At 36.6% G+C, this 16,707-nt stretch overlaps 1 protein-coding gene across 3 annotated transcripts in view; it reads left to right on the top strand.

The window, feature by feature from the left end:
- The window catches only part of FBXW7 (F-box and WD repeat domain containing 7), a 206,451-nt gene extending 190,302 nt beyond the window's left edge, over window positions 1-16,149 (top strand). For all 3 annotated transcript variants that reach the window (XM_065877185.1, XM_065877187.1, XM_065877186.1), the window contains 7 exons: window positions 4,564-4,687; window positions 6,658-6,794; window positions 7,744-7,857; window positions 9,112-9,293; window positions 11,530-11,755; window positions 13,958-14,168; window positions 14,949-16,149. In XM_065877185.1, coding sequence (XP_065733257.1) covers window positions 4,564-4,687; window positions 6,658-6,794; window positions 7,744-7,857; window positions 9,112-9,293; window positions 11,530-11,755; window positions 13,958-14,168; window positions 14,949-15,217 — 1,263 coding nt within the window. In that variant the 3' untranslated portion in view covers window positions 15,218-16,149. The remainder of the gene's footprint in view (window positions 1-4,563; window positions 4,688-6,657; window positions 6,795-7,743; window positions 7,858-9,111; window positions 9,294-11,529; window positions 11,756-13,957; window positions 14,169-14,948) is intronic.
- The last annotated feature ends 558 nt before the right edge of the window (window positions 16,150-16,707 follow it).

The following is a 16,707-nucleotide window of genomic DNA, read 5'->3' as shown; positions in this document are numbered from 1 at the left end:
TCTTATAGTATTTCTTTTAGAATTATTTATGCCCATTTGTTTTAATATCTTTATATAAAATAAAACATCTTTGATTTTTTATCATAGATTGATTATGATCACATGTGCATTCTTGACTATGTACATGAGGCATAGTTTAGATGTAGTTCTTTTATTGTTGTTGTAGCCTTCATAGTTTCATTTTTGTCAGCAAACAGAAATAAGATAACATTAAATAATCAGCGTTACCATGATTTATATTTTCACAAGTTTTATATATGCCACTAATCATACATAGATCAGCTAAGAAGACAATATAAAATACCATTTATGTTAATATAAATATAAATGCAAATGGTCCTGAAACTTCAAATTTGAAGAGAAAGGAAGTTGATTTTTTCTTTTTTTGGATACCCATGCTAAATATCCTAAGGGCATTAAAGATAGTCCCAATACTAATTTCACAATGGATATTAATAAAATGGTTTCATCATCGTTAATGGATAAAATTAAGCATAACTACAGGAAAAAGCAAAGTGGAAAAAAATATCTTTTTCCTGAGATGTTGCTTCTTTGGAGTGATTTTTAAAATGACATTGTCCCAGAAAAAAAAATCTTTATTCTTGATGGCTTATTCTAAAACTGAACCCTTTGGATAGATTTCGCTTATGAAAGTGGCATAAGCTCTCTCTCTTTGCTTCCAGAAGGGTGGTAATAATAGGAAGCACTTTTATAAGTATTTGGCTCAAACTGAATTTATTCTCCTTTGATATATTTTTCATAGTTTTCCTTGATATCCTTCATATTTTAGAAGGTATATAGACTTTTTCTCAGTCTAATTTATCCTCTTATGTCTAAAGATTGTGAGGTTTTTGTTTTGTTTCGTTTTTTCTTTATTTGGATTTCCATAGAAGCTTCGTAACACAAAAAAAAACATGATTTGAAATCAGAAGAATATAAAAGTATTCTTAAGAATCTAAAAATTAAGCACAAATTATCCATAACCAGGGCAGTAAAGGTTTTCTTGAATTAAGTGTTCCTTTGAAGATTGCCTGAGGGGAAAGAAGCTTTGCTAGATAGAATGAGTGAGCCTGACTTAGCATGGCACCTGTCCCCCCATCTTTTTTAATTTGTTTTTTATTGAAATATAGTTGAATTACAGTGTTGAGTTAATTACTACTATACAGCAAAGTGACTCAGTTATACATACATATACATTCTTTTTCATATGCTTTTCCATTATGGTTTATCAAAGGATATTGAATATAGTTTTAACTGCTAGAAAAAACGTTTTCTTTTTTGAAAAATGCTTTATTTTATACGTAGAGAAATAATGGTATAGATCTAAGTCCTTAAGGAAACTAACATCTTATCGGAGACTAAGTACTATCATTATTTGAAACAGTATTACCTTCGTGTCAGGAAATGGACTTATAGTAATTTTCTTATAATTCCTTTCAACAGATCGCAAAGCTCTTTACCAACATTTACTTATTAATCTCAAAAACCTTGACAGAAATCTCACTAGTCTCACATGGGAGACTTGTGATAAAGAGCACTATCCTTATTTTGTAAGTAAATGCCAAGAAAAGCATAGTGATACAGTAGATGATCTAGAACAAAACCTAAATTCTTAACATAGGATTGGCCAAAATTTTCTTTATTCTTTTCTTTTCTTTTTCTTTCACTATTTCAATCCACTGAAATATAACAATTCTGGGAAAGTATTAGCTACTTTTAAAATATAATATGGTGGTCTTTTATATTGGGTTGGCCAAAATGTTTGTTCGGTTTTAAGTAAAAATAAAAGACACGTTTTTTCATTTTCACCAAGAATTTTACTGAACAACGTATTCACTAACCGAATGAACTTTTTGGCCAACCCAATATAAGTTATAGTGAAAAACAAAAAACAGCAACTCTCATTGAAATGACAAGTTTGGCCAAAGAAAAGATAATTATCTGAAATGAATTTTCAATTTAAGAGATTTTCTTGTGTGGAAGTAGTCCTTAGGAAGAATTACTAATCTAGAGTTTACCTTTAATACAATTTAATAGAAAACTGCATTAGCTAGACCATTTGATTTGGCTCCAAGAAACCTGTAACCCCCTCTGTGGTATTGTAGAGATGTAGTTTGGGACAATGCCCACTCTCTGTCCCCTATAAGGAACCCTACGTGACAAAACCTTGTTTCCTTTGAGGAACTGGTATAACTAATTGCTGTTTTCTTTTTGCTTGGCAGCCTAATTAAAAAACCATGTAAAATACTGTTGCCAGTATATTTGTGTTCTACTTTTCCTCTAGTTTAAACCTTTTCTATTTATATTTTTCCTGGTTCTGATTTTCTTATTCATATTTTTCTATGTATATTTTCTCTTTTTTAAAAAATTTTATTATTTGGCTGCATCAGGTCTTAGTTATGGCATGAGGGATCTTCATCGCAGCATGCGGGCTTCTCTAGTTGTGGCACGTGGGCTTCTCTCTAGTTGTGATATGCGGGCTCCAGAGTGCACGGGCTCAGTAGTTGCGGCTTGCGGGCTCTGTAGTGGCGTACGGGCTCAGTAGTTGCTGAGCGTGGGCTTAGTTGCCCCACGGCATGTGGGATTTTAGTTCCCCAACCAGGGATTGAACCCTTGTCCTCTGCATTGGAAGGCAGATTCTCAACCACTGAACCACGAGAGAAGTCCCATGCTATGTGTATTTTCTATAATACAGGGATGTTTTGATGGCATGGACAGACATTTAGTAAGTTGAAGTTTATGGTTGAGTTAGGGACTTTGCTGTTTTAAAGGAGCGGGTACCAGTTACCTATGGAGTTAGCACTTCAAATTTCTTTAGCACCTGAGTGTTTCTTTACATTTCTTTTTAATGCATGCAGACACTGGACTAGATGATCTCTTAATCACCAGTAATGACAGAAATTTTACCTGTTGATTTGGGGATAAATCTAACCTGCTCTGGATTTGTTTCTTAGCATTTAGGATCCATTGAATGTTTCTGTAACTTACCTGATTTCTGCTTCAGCTGGATAGCTAAAATAAGAGTAGGCTTTTTCATATGACCATTCTCAATATCTTGGACATTAACTAGCATCTCTTTTCCACAAATATAACTTTGTGCCTGATAATTTCTATGTTAAATATCAGTTTCACGTAGAAGATTAATAGTATGCTGTTAGACTGACACTAAGCAAACTTGTCTAGGCTTTGGTTGATTGATAATTTCAAAATTAATTGGTTTATGGGGTATCCATTTAAAAAATATATTGTTGAGTTATGTATGTATGTGTATATTTGTATATGTATATGTATGTGTGAACACACACGCATATATAGATTGTTTAATATAGTTATGCCTTTTCGTTTTAAATGACTCCGTTTCTGTATATAATACTGAATGGTCTTCTCTGATAGACCAAAAATAATTATTCCACAAAAAGTTTTTCACTGTCATTTGTCAATAGTAGTATTAAGTTGAATACTGACTGGTTGAAGTACTTTCTATATAGAATATACTCAATAAATATGTGATTAATGATGAACTCTCTAAATATGTTGATACAAAGTCATTGGGAAAACATAATTTATTTCATGTAATTCCTGTTTAGCATCAAAAAATAATTCAGATTGTGCTTTTTTACTCCCTGTATGACCCTAGGTCCTTTAAATGATAGTTTGTTTTAATCTTTGTAACTTAGTTTATGTGAAAAGTAAACTTTACTGCTCTGTTTAGATCATTCTGTCCTAATATCATAATTTAAATTTTTATGTGATTTGTGAGGCTAATTGAACGAGCATAGTCGGAAGCTGTTGTTCTCCTTTTTCTTCTATTTCCTTTTCTTTTATTTATTTGAATTGACTTTACACACTGGAAGAAAAATTGATGGTTTGCAAGTATTGGAAACAAAATTTTTAAATCAGTGATATATCTAAGACTTAGCTCAAATATACAACTCTATCTGGCCCATCCAGAAAATCTCCATAAGCAATATAAAGGAATTAGAACCCAATTACTTTTATAGGTCTAGGAAGCAGTTTAATAATTGTTCCTTTTTGTCATTTACAGTAAAGGATTAAATGTTTGAAAAGTTCATCACTGTGATATAAACAGTTGGATACGATAAAGAACTATTAATTATATCTAACTATCTGAAGGATTCTGAAATTATGCCACACAGAGTATACAGGAATCTCATTTCTTAAGTGAAATTATATTGTAGTTAGGACAGAAAAAGACAAAATTTAAACAACTAATAAAGTAAAAAAATATATAAATAAATAGTAGAATTCTTGAGATGAGATTCACAGAGCAAAGGCAAGAGAAGAGGCAGAGAGGTTTAATAAGTATTCCTTGAAGAGGTGAGGAGCTAGTGGGGTGAAGTTCATAAAAACCAATAGGGTGTTTTTAAATCTGGTATGTGTTTGTTAAAATTGTATATTAGAAGGTACTGCCTTTCATAATTTTAGAAATTAGAATGTAAAATTATATTACATTTATAAGTACTTTATACCAGAGGGAATAGTTAACTTATTTTTTATCGTTAAAAAGAGACACATGGTATACTATGCTTTTTCTTTTCATAGCTGGCACTTTATGTGCTTTCATTCCTGGAACCCAAAGACCTGCTACAAGCGGCTCAGACGTGTCGCTACTGGAGAATTTTGGCTGAAGACAACCTTCTCTGGAGAGAGAAATGTAAAGAAGAGGGTAAGGTTCAAAATCACAGAGATAAAATATTTGTAGTTCGAAAACGCAAAGTGATTCTGAAAAATAATAATAAGTTTTATGTGCACGTAGAATAAAGTGGTGGATAAATAAAAAAAGAGAACTTCAGCAGCCTGTCAAAGAATCAAGACTGCGTCTTCATTTACATTCACCTACTTATATAAAATCCACAGGTTATTCCACACGTTCAGATGTGCCAAATCTTGCCACTAACCCCTTTAGTGAGCACTGTAACTAATAGTGAATATATCTCATTTGCTTCCCAGTCTCCAGTAGAATCAATAAACAATGAGAAAGTCAAGATGAGGACAACTTAAAGAGAACCCCCAAATTAAATTAGCAATTAAATACTCAAATATTTGTAGTCTATTCATTTCTTCCACAGATATTTCTTGAGCACCTCTTATGTGCTAGATATTCTTTTTTTTTTTTTTTTTTTTTTTTTTGGCAGTACGCGGGCCTCTCACTGCTGTAGCCTCTCCCGCTGCGGAGCGCAGGCTCAGCAGCCATGGCTCACGGGCCCAGCTGCTCTGCGGCATGTGGGATCCTCCCGGACCGAGGCACGAACCCGTGTCCCCTGCATCGGCAGGCGGACTCTCAACCACTGCACCACCAGGGAAGCCCATGTGCTAGATATTCTTAAATCCTGGGGATGTAGTAGTAAAGTCCCATTTTCTTCCCATCATGGAGCCTATGTTCTGAGACCTGTTTAAAAAAAAAAAAATCCCCTTTCCTAGTAATGGAGTAGGTATCATCCATATTAAGAAAGGACATTTTTTCTTTCCAGCAGGCATCTAGAAAAATATTACTTTTAAAAAAAATATTATTTGCCTTCAACAAGCAAAATTTTTAAGAAAGAATCATAGAGTATAAGACAGATGTGCTATAGGTTCTCTTTAGTAAAGCTGAGAGGTAAAGAAAGATCCAGGATACTTGGTTTCTAATCCTGCCTCTGCCCTGTCTGTGGCTTGGCCTACTCAGTGAAGCCTTCTCTTCTCAGATATATATAAAGTGGGATTAATTATCCCTGCCTTACCTTCTCATAGAATCATTATTTTAATGACTTTTTTAAATTGTGATAATTTATACATAAAATAGAATTTATCACTTTCACCATTTTTAAGTGTATAGTTCAGCGGCATCAAGGATGCTGACTTTGCTATGGAACCATCACCACCATCCATCTCCAGAACTTTATCATCTTCCCCAGCTGCAACTCCATACCCATTTAACAGTAACTCCCTATTCCTCTTCCCTGCAGCACTGGCAACCACCATTTTGTTTTCTGTCTCTATAAATTTGATGACTCTAGGGACCTCATATAAGTGGAATCATACGGTATTTGTCTTTTTGTGACTGTCTTATTTCACTTAGCATAATGTCTTCAAGGTTCATCCAAATGTATCAGAATTCCCTCCTTTTTTAAGACTAAACATTCCATTGTATGTATATACCACACTCTTTTCTCCATTTATCCGTCAGTGGACACTTGGGTTGCTTCCACCTCTTGGCTGTTATAAATAATGCTGCTACGAACATGGATGTACAAATACCTGTTCAAGTCCCTGCTTTCAGTTCTTTTGGGTGTATGTTCAGAAGTGGAATTGCTGGATCATATGGTAATTTTATGGTTAATTTATTTTGAGTAACCGCCATACTGTTTTCCATAGCAGCAACATTATTTTATAGTCTCACAAGCATTGCACAAGGGTTCCAATTTCTCCACATCCTCACCAACATTTCATAGAATTATACTGAGAGAAATGAAATAGTCAGTAGAAAACATGCCATACAGATTGCAGATTTACATTAGTGTCTCGTAATAACAGTGTTAGAAATTAGTGTTCTGCATTTCAGTGGTTTTCAGCATAGGAGAAAATGAGATGCATTATAAAATGCGTAATTTGTATTATTGGTGAAGGCAATTGTACTCTAAATTTTCTAAACTTTAGGTATTGATGAACCATTGCACATCAAGAGAAGAAAAGTAATAAAACCAGGTTTCATACACAGTCCATGGAAGAGTGCATACATCAGGCAGCACAGAATTGATACTAACTGGAGGCGAGGGGAACTCAAATCTCCTAAGGTAACTGAACTCTTGCATGATGTAACAGAAACCATTAATCAGTGTTAGTACGTAGTGTACTCTTTCATATCTGACAAGTAGTGTAACTTGACAACCTATGTCCTGTAGAAAGAAAACAATGTATTTTAAAATAACTGAAAATGTAACTGACAGTATTCCTCTGTGCTAATATCTCTAGTCTGACAACTAACTGTACTTGAATAAAAGACGAATTGACTTACGTGTTGTACTATCTATTGCATGTAAATGAAGATTTCTGAATGTCCTGTTGAATTTTGTGTCGTATACGTACTACCTAAGAATTTGCTCCCTCTCTGACCAACATGATTTTTTGAGGAGTACCCATGTTTGGGGGGTTTTTTGATGGCTTTTGTGTGTTTTAATTTTATAAATTTAAGCATAATTCTGATTTTCTGCCTTATAACATTTCAATTATATAAAGAATGGCAAAAATACTTGAAATCCTTAGCTATATTTTTTTCAACTGGAAAAAAAGCAATTTGGGGAGACATTTTGTATTAAAACGTACACATTATGACAGGCTTTTTTGTTTGTTTTAAGTTGAAAAAGTTGATGATTATTGTCTTTCTACTTAGTAGGTACTTTTGTGTGTCAAAATTGCACAACTTAAGTGCATATTCTTTTGGTTTGAGCAGATAAAATAGATGATTATAAAATACGTTTGTGTTTGAACCATATTTATGAGGTCTTGACTGAGTAAAATTTTAATAGTTGATGTCTCAAGTATAAATAATAGAATATGGAAACAATAAAATGTTTAATACTTAATTCATCTGCCAGGAAGGATGCTTCATATTTTATACAAATTTTTACTCTGGAAATAGACTATGGATTACTGTTGCTATTTATGGCCTCATTTTTCTTTTCACTAGTATTTTAAAAAACATAATGTAGTAACGTACTTCTGATCTGTATATCTATGTTGTAGGTGCTGAAAGGACATGATGATCACGTGATCACATGCTTACAGTTTTGTGGTAACCGAATAGTTAGTGGTTCTGATGACAACACTTTAAAAGTTTGGTCAGCAGTCACAGGCAAAGTAAGTGTACTTCTCTCTACACTTCGTAAAGTCACCATTTGGTACATACCTTTACAAGGATCCACCAGTGAAAGGAAAACAAGGATTCATTTTTGAGTCTAGCTTATTTTGATAGCAAATATCAGAGCTTCTAATTCAGCTTTTTTCTTGGCATGAAGATGATGTTTCTCATGATAGGGATGTCATTAGTTTCTTCTTCATTTAAATAGTTTGTCTATCTTTGTGACTTAGCTATTTTAAGATTTTACAGATGTGCTTTTTTTTCTTTCTTTTTTGGGGGTTAATTATTCCCACTTTTATTAACCATCAAAGTTATATCTCCTTCCTTTTTAATCTTTTTCAAAACTATGACTGAGGGATATATTTTTTTCCTTGTAAACTTTGTTGATAACCTACCTAGAGTTTAAAAGTTAAATAAATCATGTTAATTTTGATTTATCGCAAACCCTGTAAGATAGAAGTTAAGCAGGCTAGTTATGTAAATAGGAGTTTGAAGGAAACAAAGCAGTCCAAGCAGTCAGTCTCACTTCATACAATACTATACTTTAATGGTTCTCTACTGAATACTTATTTTTATCTGTCCAATGGAAAATATTTCCTTGAATTAGGTAATTGACCACCTAAAAAAGAATAGAAGAAAGTGTGTGGGGAGGGGGAAATCTGTCTTTTAAAATGTCTTATAACATGTTGATTCTTGGGCAAGAATCTTCTAAATATTCCAAGTCAGATGTAAAAGTTTTTTTAAAACTGCTTCGTGTTTCCGTAGTGTAATATTAGTTTTGGATTTGTTTCAGGGTTTTAGTGTCTGTCTTTACTTGTCTAGAAGTACCTTGCCTAGAAGTACCCTAACGACTGCCTTGGGGCAGATTCAGATGAAATGTGGAATGTAGCCACACCCAACTCTGTTGGCATTCTTTCACTGAATCCATTCCCATGGAAGAAACCAAGTTGCAATTTTAGTATTATTTTATCAAAGAGGCCAGGCCAGAGTTGTCATACTTTAGTGAGAAAGGTTTACTGTCTACATACTTGTTCCTCGACTGTGTGTGTGTGTGTAATATGCAGTGCTGCTGAATAAACAAAGAAATACACAGTGATGGGATCATGTTATATTGATGTGAAAAATTATTTTCTAATATGCCAAACATTCCAACTGAGTAAATAACTTTACTTCAGATTTTAATGAACTGCTAAAATCTTATTTACATTGTTTTTCTTTCTACCCAAAAGTAATCATCTTAAGTGTTTTTGCAGTGTCTGAGGACGTTAGTGGGACACACAGGTGGAGTATGGTCATCACAGATGAGAGACAATATCATTATTAGTGGATCTACAGATCGGACTCTCAAAGTGTGGAATGCGGAGACGGGAGAATGTATACACACCTTATATGGGCATACTTCCACTGTACGTTGTATGCATCTCCATGAAAAAAGGTAGGGGAAACCCTGTAGGGGTTGGGAATTCTTTCTCTGTTACTTGTAAACTTGGGGCCTTTTGTATAGAGTTCAGTTGTACAGTACTTACTATGTTTAACAGAGAGATAGTGATAATATGCTCCTAAACTAGACTCATCATTCAACTTCAGATATTTCTCTGCTATGAAAGCAGTAGTGTATTGCCTTAAGATTGGGCAGTAGGGTATTGCCTTTAAATTTCCGTCCTCATTTAATGTGTTGCTGGCTTCCACCTTGAAACTCTGTTCTCTGATCTTGACTAACACCTTACTTGATTGTTCTAAATCTTTGATGACTCATCATCTTCAAAAAAAATTGAGAGGGGCATATATTTCCAGTAGTGGGACAAATTCAGTAATTCAGTCTTCAAGTCTCTGAGTCTTTTTTTTTTTTTTTTTTTTTCCGTACGCGGGCTTCTCACTGTTGTGGCCTCTCCCGTTGCGGAGCACAGGCTCTGGATGCACAGGCTCAGCTGCCATGGCTCACGGGCCCAGCCGCTCTGCGGCATGTGGGATCTTCCCGGACCGGGGCACGAACCCGCGTCCCCTGCATCAGCAGGCGGACTCTCAACCACTGCGCCACCAGGGAAGCCCCTCTGAGTCTTTTTAATTACCCACCACCCTTCCCCCACTCCGTCATATCCCCTGTGTCTGGGCAAAAGCTGAGGCCTGTGGGTTTTAACTTATTCTCTCATTACCTATCACCTGAACTACTGACAGAGCTTTCAAACTTGGTCACCTTTTACACAGCTGCATAGAACCTCCTCTAATTACGGTAGTATCACTGCCCTTTGGGAGCATACTGTTGCCTACCAAATTAAGGAAGAAACCCTCAATCCAGTTTTCAAAATAGTTTAGGCCAAACCAGACTGCTTGCCTTTTTCTTCTCAGCATCTTTGCTGTTGCTTTTATCTCCTCCTACAGAGCCCTCCTATTAAAGTCCTTTCTATCTTCCATTGGCGTGTCTTCACAGTACCCCTGTTAAACAGATGTGATTTCTACCTCCTTTGTCAGAAAAGGTCTCTCTGAAGGGTCCTTAGAGTGAATCCACTCCAGTTTTTACCGTTAATTCATTCTGTCCATAGCATCTTCTTTATCAAGAACCATTACGTTTAGCAGATTTCACTTTAGATTTGTAATATGTGCAGAAAAGTACCTTCTCACTTGTAATTTGAATCTACTTTGAACAGTGTGCTCTACTATTAAAATTGGGGGGGATTGGTATCAAGAGACCTTGCATTTCAGTTTCCATTATATTCTGACTTAAATCTCTCAATGCTTCCATTATCTACTGTCCCAAAGGTGGAAACTCTGGCCTTTCTTAATCTCTTAGGAATGACATTAAAGACATCTGAGTTTTCAGCTCTCCTTTGTAATCCAAAGGTGATTGCCATATTTGTATCACTCTGGTCTTCGGAAGAGAATAATGTTGGGTCAGAGTTTCAAGGGATTTCCGTTGCCGCTACATGTGTATGTTCTAAAAATCTGTATGTCTTAATGCCCCGGTAGCCTACAGAATATTTTAAAATATAAGCATAAGCAGCCTTTGTTTGAGGACATGTTTAAAAGTGGTTAATTTAACCAGAGTATATGGTGTAAAGCACATATGTTTAGCTGTTTAAATTCCAGATTCTGATTTGTTTTGTTGAAAAACCTTTATTGAATTTTTTCCCTAGTCACGAAGGGGCTTTGTGCTCATAATTAAAATGGGGGGAAATGACAGAAAGAATAAAGAAGAAAATTTAAGTTTTTCAAAATACTACCGTCCATTAGCATTTTACACATATTGCCCACACTAACATTTTATTTCTAAAATCAAGATCTTATTGTATGTGTTTAGAGCTGGCTGCTTCCGCTGCTGCTTCTTTATCTTCTTTGACTTGGTCTTCCTCTCCTTCCTCTTTGTCATTTCTAATTACAGTACAGTAGTCTTAAAACTGTTCCACAGGACCCCAAGGTGCTCCTGGGTCCCTCATAGGTGGAGGAATCAAACAGGCAGAATCCTAGGCTTTCCAACTTCCCATCCCAATCAGAGTAACTCAACTTTTGCATGTTTATATATCAAGGTTTTACATAGTATGTATTTATTTTGAAAACAGGTATTCCTGCTTAAGAAAAGGTAAAAAAGTTTTAATAACCACAGACTTTTTATGTATCATGTTTTCTCACAATATCAAAATTCTAATACATTCTTTTTTCTGTTTTCCCCCCTACAGAGTTGTTAGTGGTTCTCGAGATGCCACCCTTAGGGTTTGGGATATTGAGACAGGCCAGTGTTTACATGTTTTGATGGGTCATGTAGCAGCGGTCCGCTGTGTTCAATATGATGGCAGAAGGGTTGTGAGTGGAGCGTATGACTTTATGGTGAAGGTGTGGGACCCAGAGACAGAGACCTGTCTGCACACGTTGCAGGGGCACACCAACAGGGTCTACTCGTTACAGGTAAGAGACCTATCTCTCCTGCTCTTGAGATGCTATATTGATGAGTCATAAGGTTGTCTTACTCATAATCACTGTCAGATTGCTGATCCAATACAGTCCAAAAAAAGATGAATCAAATTATTCTGCTGTTTACATATACTTTATTTATTTATTTTTTAAATAAACTTTATTTATTTATTGGCTGCACTGGGTCTTCGTTGCTGTGTGCGTGCTTTCTCTAGTTGCAGCGAGCGGGGGCTACTCTTCGTTGCGGTGCGCGGCTTCTCTTGTTGTGGAGCATGGGCTCTAGGCGCAGGCTTCAGTAGTTGTGGCTCGCGGGCTCTAGAGTGCAGGCTCAGTAGTTGTGGCTCGCGGGCTCTAGAGTGCAGGCTCAGTACTTGTGGCACATGGGCTTAGTTGCTCCGTGGCATGTGGGATCTTCTCAGACCCGGGCTCGAACCTGTGTCCCCTGCACTGGCAGGTGGATTCATAGCCACTGTGCCACCAGGGAAGTCCCTATATATACTTTAAAATTGGCATGAAGAAAGCATAAATTTTGAAATTATTTAAATGATTTGTTTCAGTTTTTCTGTGATTGATTTCCCTCTAAAATACAAATATTTGTCTTGGAACCTGAGACTTCGGGGCCCTAAATTTTGCTGTGTTAATTAATGGGTAGATAGTCTCATAGGAGAATAACCTGGATTTTAATAAACTCCTTAGAGGATTAATTTGGCCCAAAGCTGCCCCTTTGCCTTGATAGCTGGAAGTTGATGGACCACGTAATTGTGATTCCGTCCCCATTCAAAGTGGAAGTGGAACTTTGCACAAAGCTGCTCTCCCGTCATAGGGCTGCTGGTTTGTAGTCATGAAGAAGTAAATTTGACTTAAGCTGATTTTTGGTTTGTTTTCATTTGAACCTGATATCCTAGAATAGAATGCCATATTTTGACATAAATAGCTAGATTAATAGCAAGTTTAGAAAATAGATCTTGTTTTGTTTCGTGAAAGGCAACATTTTCAATTCAAAAATACAGTTGACTCTTGAACAACTTAGGAGTCAGGGGCACCAACCACCTCCCCCCTACCCCCAACTCCAGTCGAAAATCCTCGAATAACTTTACAGTTGGCCCTCAGTATCTGCAGTTCCACATCCAAGAATCCAACCAACCTGGGATTGTGTAGTAGGTATTTAGCAAAAGAAATTCGAGTATAGGTGTGGACCCTCCCGGTTCAAACCCATGTTGTTCAAGGGTCAGCTGTATTTCTTAATACTTACATAGCTTGTTTACCAGTTACTGCCCATTAGTAATCAGCAAATTAGTATGTAGTCCCAGGGCTCACAGTTCTGTCGTTGGGGTATTTGTATCTTCACTGATGGAATACTGTCCATGTCATGAAATATTGACATATAATAAAGATGTCTGTTAACTTAGGAAAGGTTATGAATTTGGAGGAGAGGGAATTGGCTGCAATTGTTTGTATGTTTTGTGATATGTTCGAACCTTAATGAATATAATAATCTTCCTTAAATAAGCCATTAGATTGAGGAAAGAGGTGGTAACATTATTATAGATCTGGGAATTGGTAGATATTTGTTGACTTTGGGTATAGCTGGGAAGCTGGAGAAAAGATGCTGTATATAGTTTGCTTTTGTTCTCAAAATGCCACCACTTCTAATTCCAGATATAATTGTCTGTTGGCACATTTCCTAAATAGCATTAGGTTCTTGTAAATGAAATTTTTATTTTACATACAATTTTTAATGGAACTTACTTTGAAGTATCATGAAAGCTATCTCCAGCCCTTTTCTTGCCATAGGTGTTGATAAGCACACCCTTTATTCATAAACCACGTCAGCAGTTTTAGCTTCCTATTGGGAAATAAAACTCAAATGGCAATCCATATTGAATCATTCATGATATGTAGCTAGTAAGTGTGGCCAGATGATCTGAAAATAATATGTTCATTTTAGGTGGTTTTTTGAAAATTGTTTCTGCATCTAGTTTGAAGCCACTGGCCATAAAAAATTAGCATTTCTGGTAGAAGCTTCTGAGAACATGCCCTGTAGAGTTGCTTGATTGCATGCACTCTGTCTTGTACCTCATTTTGTTCCTGGCATTTTGTTCTCATGCTTTACTCGCATCCCCTTTTAGGATTAAGGTCAATAAATAATATCAAGAATATGTACACTTCTAGTCTAATAAACTGTGTCTGTTGTAGTTTGATGGCATCCATGTGGTGAGTGGATCTCTTGATACATCAATCCGAGTTTGGGATGTGGAGACAGGGAATTGCATTCACACGTTAACAGGACACCAGTCATTAACAAGCGGCATGGAGCTCAAAGACAACATTCTTGTCTCTGGGAATGCAGATTCTACAGTTAAAATCTGGGATATCAAAACAGGACAGTGTTTACAAACATTGCAAGGTAAATATTGGCTACCCACCTTTAGCTGTGTTCCTTAAAAATGAGATTGTTGGTCAAAAGAGAAATTTGGAGCCTTTGTGTCACAGAAAGAAGTAACCTCATACAAAATGAAAACTTATTTTGGATAAGTTTATGAGCCTTTCCTCTCTGACTTGAGTAGGAGTGGCAGTAGGATGGGAAGGATTCACAGTGCCCACTGAACTAGAGGAAGAAACGTGAAAGCCGCTAATGCTAAAGGAGGCACAGCAGTGTTAACTTCTTATATCATGATTAACTTCTTTTTATTAGTCATAGCCCTTAGAAAGTGTTTTTTTCATTGAGGCCATCTGGTGGGCTATACTGCAGCTTTTTTACTCATTGATTTTGTCTCTTCCGCAGAGTTTTGGAATAGTGTCCATTCAGCCTTTGCCTTTGACTGGTTAGTTCAGAGTGGTAGGGTAATAGATTGTCCATGAGCAGAATACGTGATGCTGGTACTATCTACATCACCACCGAGAGAAGTGCTCATTCATGCAACCAGTACACAAAATGTATGCCTGGTAGCTAACCACGCTTCCTGGAACACAGAACCCTCAGAGATTAACGTTTCAGTTACAAATAGCTACCAGATTTTCTTACATCCCTGCCGATCCTAAAATACTCAGAACACAGTTTCTAAATGTGCAGCGTTTTAAATATTTCATTTATTGTGTGTTCCAATATAGATTCCACAAATTACAGTATAACTGACCCTTAGTCATGATTTCTAACCAGTAACGAAATTCCTTTGGTTTTGCCTAGGTCCCAACAAGCATCAGAGTGCTGTGACCTGTTTACAGTTCAACAAGAACTTTGTAATTACCAGCTCAGATGATGGAACTGTAAAACTATGGGACTTGAAAACGGGTGAATTTATTCGCAACCTAGTCACATTGGAGAGTGGGGGGAGCGGGGGAGTCGTGTGGCGGATCAGAGCCTCCAACACAAAGCTGGTGTGTGCAGTAGGGAGTCGCAACGGGACGGAGGAAACCAAGCTGCTGGTGCTGGACTTTGATGTGGACATGAAGTGAGGAGCAGGAAAGGTGGCATCGTCCCAACGTGTAGACGACATACTCCCTGCCCTTCCCCCTGCAAAAGAAAAAAAGAGAAAAAAAGGAAAAAGAAAAGAAAAAGAAAAAAAATCCCTTGTTCTCAGTGGTGCAGGATGTTGGCTTGGGGCAACAGAGTGAAAAGACCTACAGACTCAGAAGGAAAAGAGGAAGCGATGACAAACCGCAACTGACAAGAGAGGCGCCTGCCGGCTCGTCCCGGAAAAAGCTTCACTTTGGACTGAGGGCAGCTTTGCAAAACGAGACTTTTGAAATCAAACCAGGTGCAATTATTTCTTTATTTTCTTCTCCAGTGGTCGCTGGGCAGCGTTACTGCAGAGATGTCGTTACAGATTCTGCTAGCCTGTTCTTTTACCACTGAGACCTAGAAAGAAGCTGCAGTAACATCCACACAGTACCGGTGGACTTTCTCACCAGAGAGCATCTGCAACAAAAAGTCATTTTTCTGGAGCGGAAAAGCTAAAAAGGAAAAAAATTACTGTGAATTGTTTTTGTACAGTTATCATGAAAAGCTTTTTTTTTTTTTTTTTTTTTTTTTTTTGCCAACCATTGCCAATGTCAATCAATCACAGTATTAGCCTCTGTTAATCTATTCCTGTCGCTTCCACATACACTCTGCAATGCCTGTGTTGCTCAAAGGTGGCAAGTTGTCCTGGGTTCTGTGAGTCCCGAGATGGATTTAATTCTTGATGCTGGTGCTAGAAGTAGGTCTTCAAATATGGGATTGTGTCCCACCCCTGTACTGTACTCCCAGTGGCCAAACTTATTTATGCTGCTAAATGAAAGAAAGAAAAAAAAAAAGCAAATTATTTTTTTTTATTTTTTTTCTGCTGTGACGTTTTAGTCCCAGACTGAATTCCAAATTTGCTCTAGTTTGGTTACGGAAAAAAAAAGACTTTTTGCCACTGAAACTTGAACCATCTGTGCCTCTAAGAGGCTGAGAATGGGAGAGTTTCAGAAAATAAAGAGTGAAGTTTGCCTGCAAGTAAAGAATTGAGAGTGTGTGCAAAGCTTATTTTCTTTTATCTGGGCAAAAATTAAAACACATTCCTTGGAACAGAGCTGTTGCCGCCTGTTCTGCGGAGAAACTTTTCTTTTTGAGGGCTGTGGTGAATGGATGAACATACATAATAAAACTGACAAAATATTTTAAAAATATATAAAACACAAAATTAAAATAAAGTTGCTGGTCAGTCTTAGTGTTTTACAGTATTTGGGAAAACAACTGTTACAGTTTTATTGCTCTGAGTAACTGACAAAGCAGAAACTATCCAGTTTTTGTAGTAAAGGCGTCACATGCAAACAAGCAAAATGAATGAAAAAGTCAAATGGTTTGCCTCATTCTCCAAGAGCCACAACTCAAGCTGAACTGTGAAAGTGGTTTAACACTGTATCCTAGGTGATCTTTTTTTCCTCCTCCTGTTTATTTTTTTTGTTTGTTTTATTTATAG

Source organism: Phocoena phocoena, chromosome 5, assembly GCF_963924675.1.
Source record: "Phocoena phocoena chromosome 5, mPhoPho1.1, whole genome shotgun sequence".
NCBI classification, from domain to species: Eukaryota; Metazoa; Chordata; class Mammalia; order Artiodactyla; family Phocoenidae; genus Phocoena; species Phocoena phocoena.
This window is presented reverse-complemented; position numbering and strand designations above follow the sequence as displayed.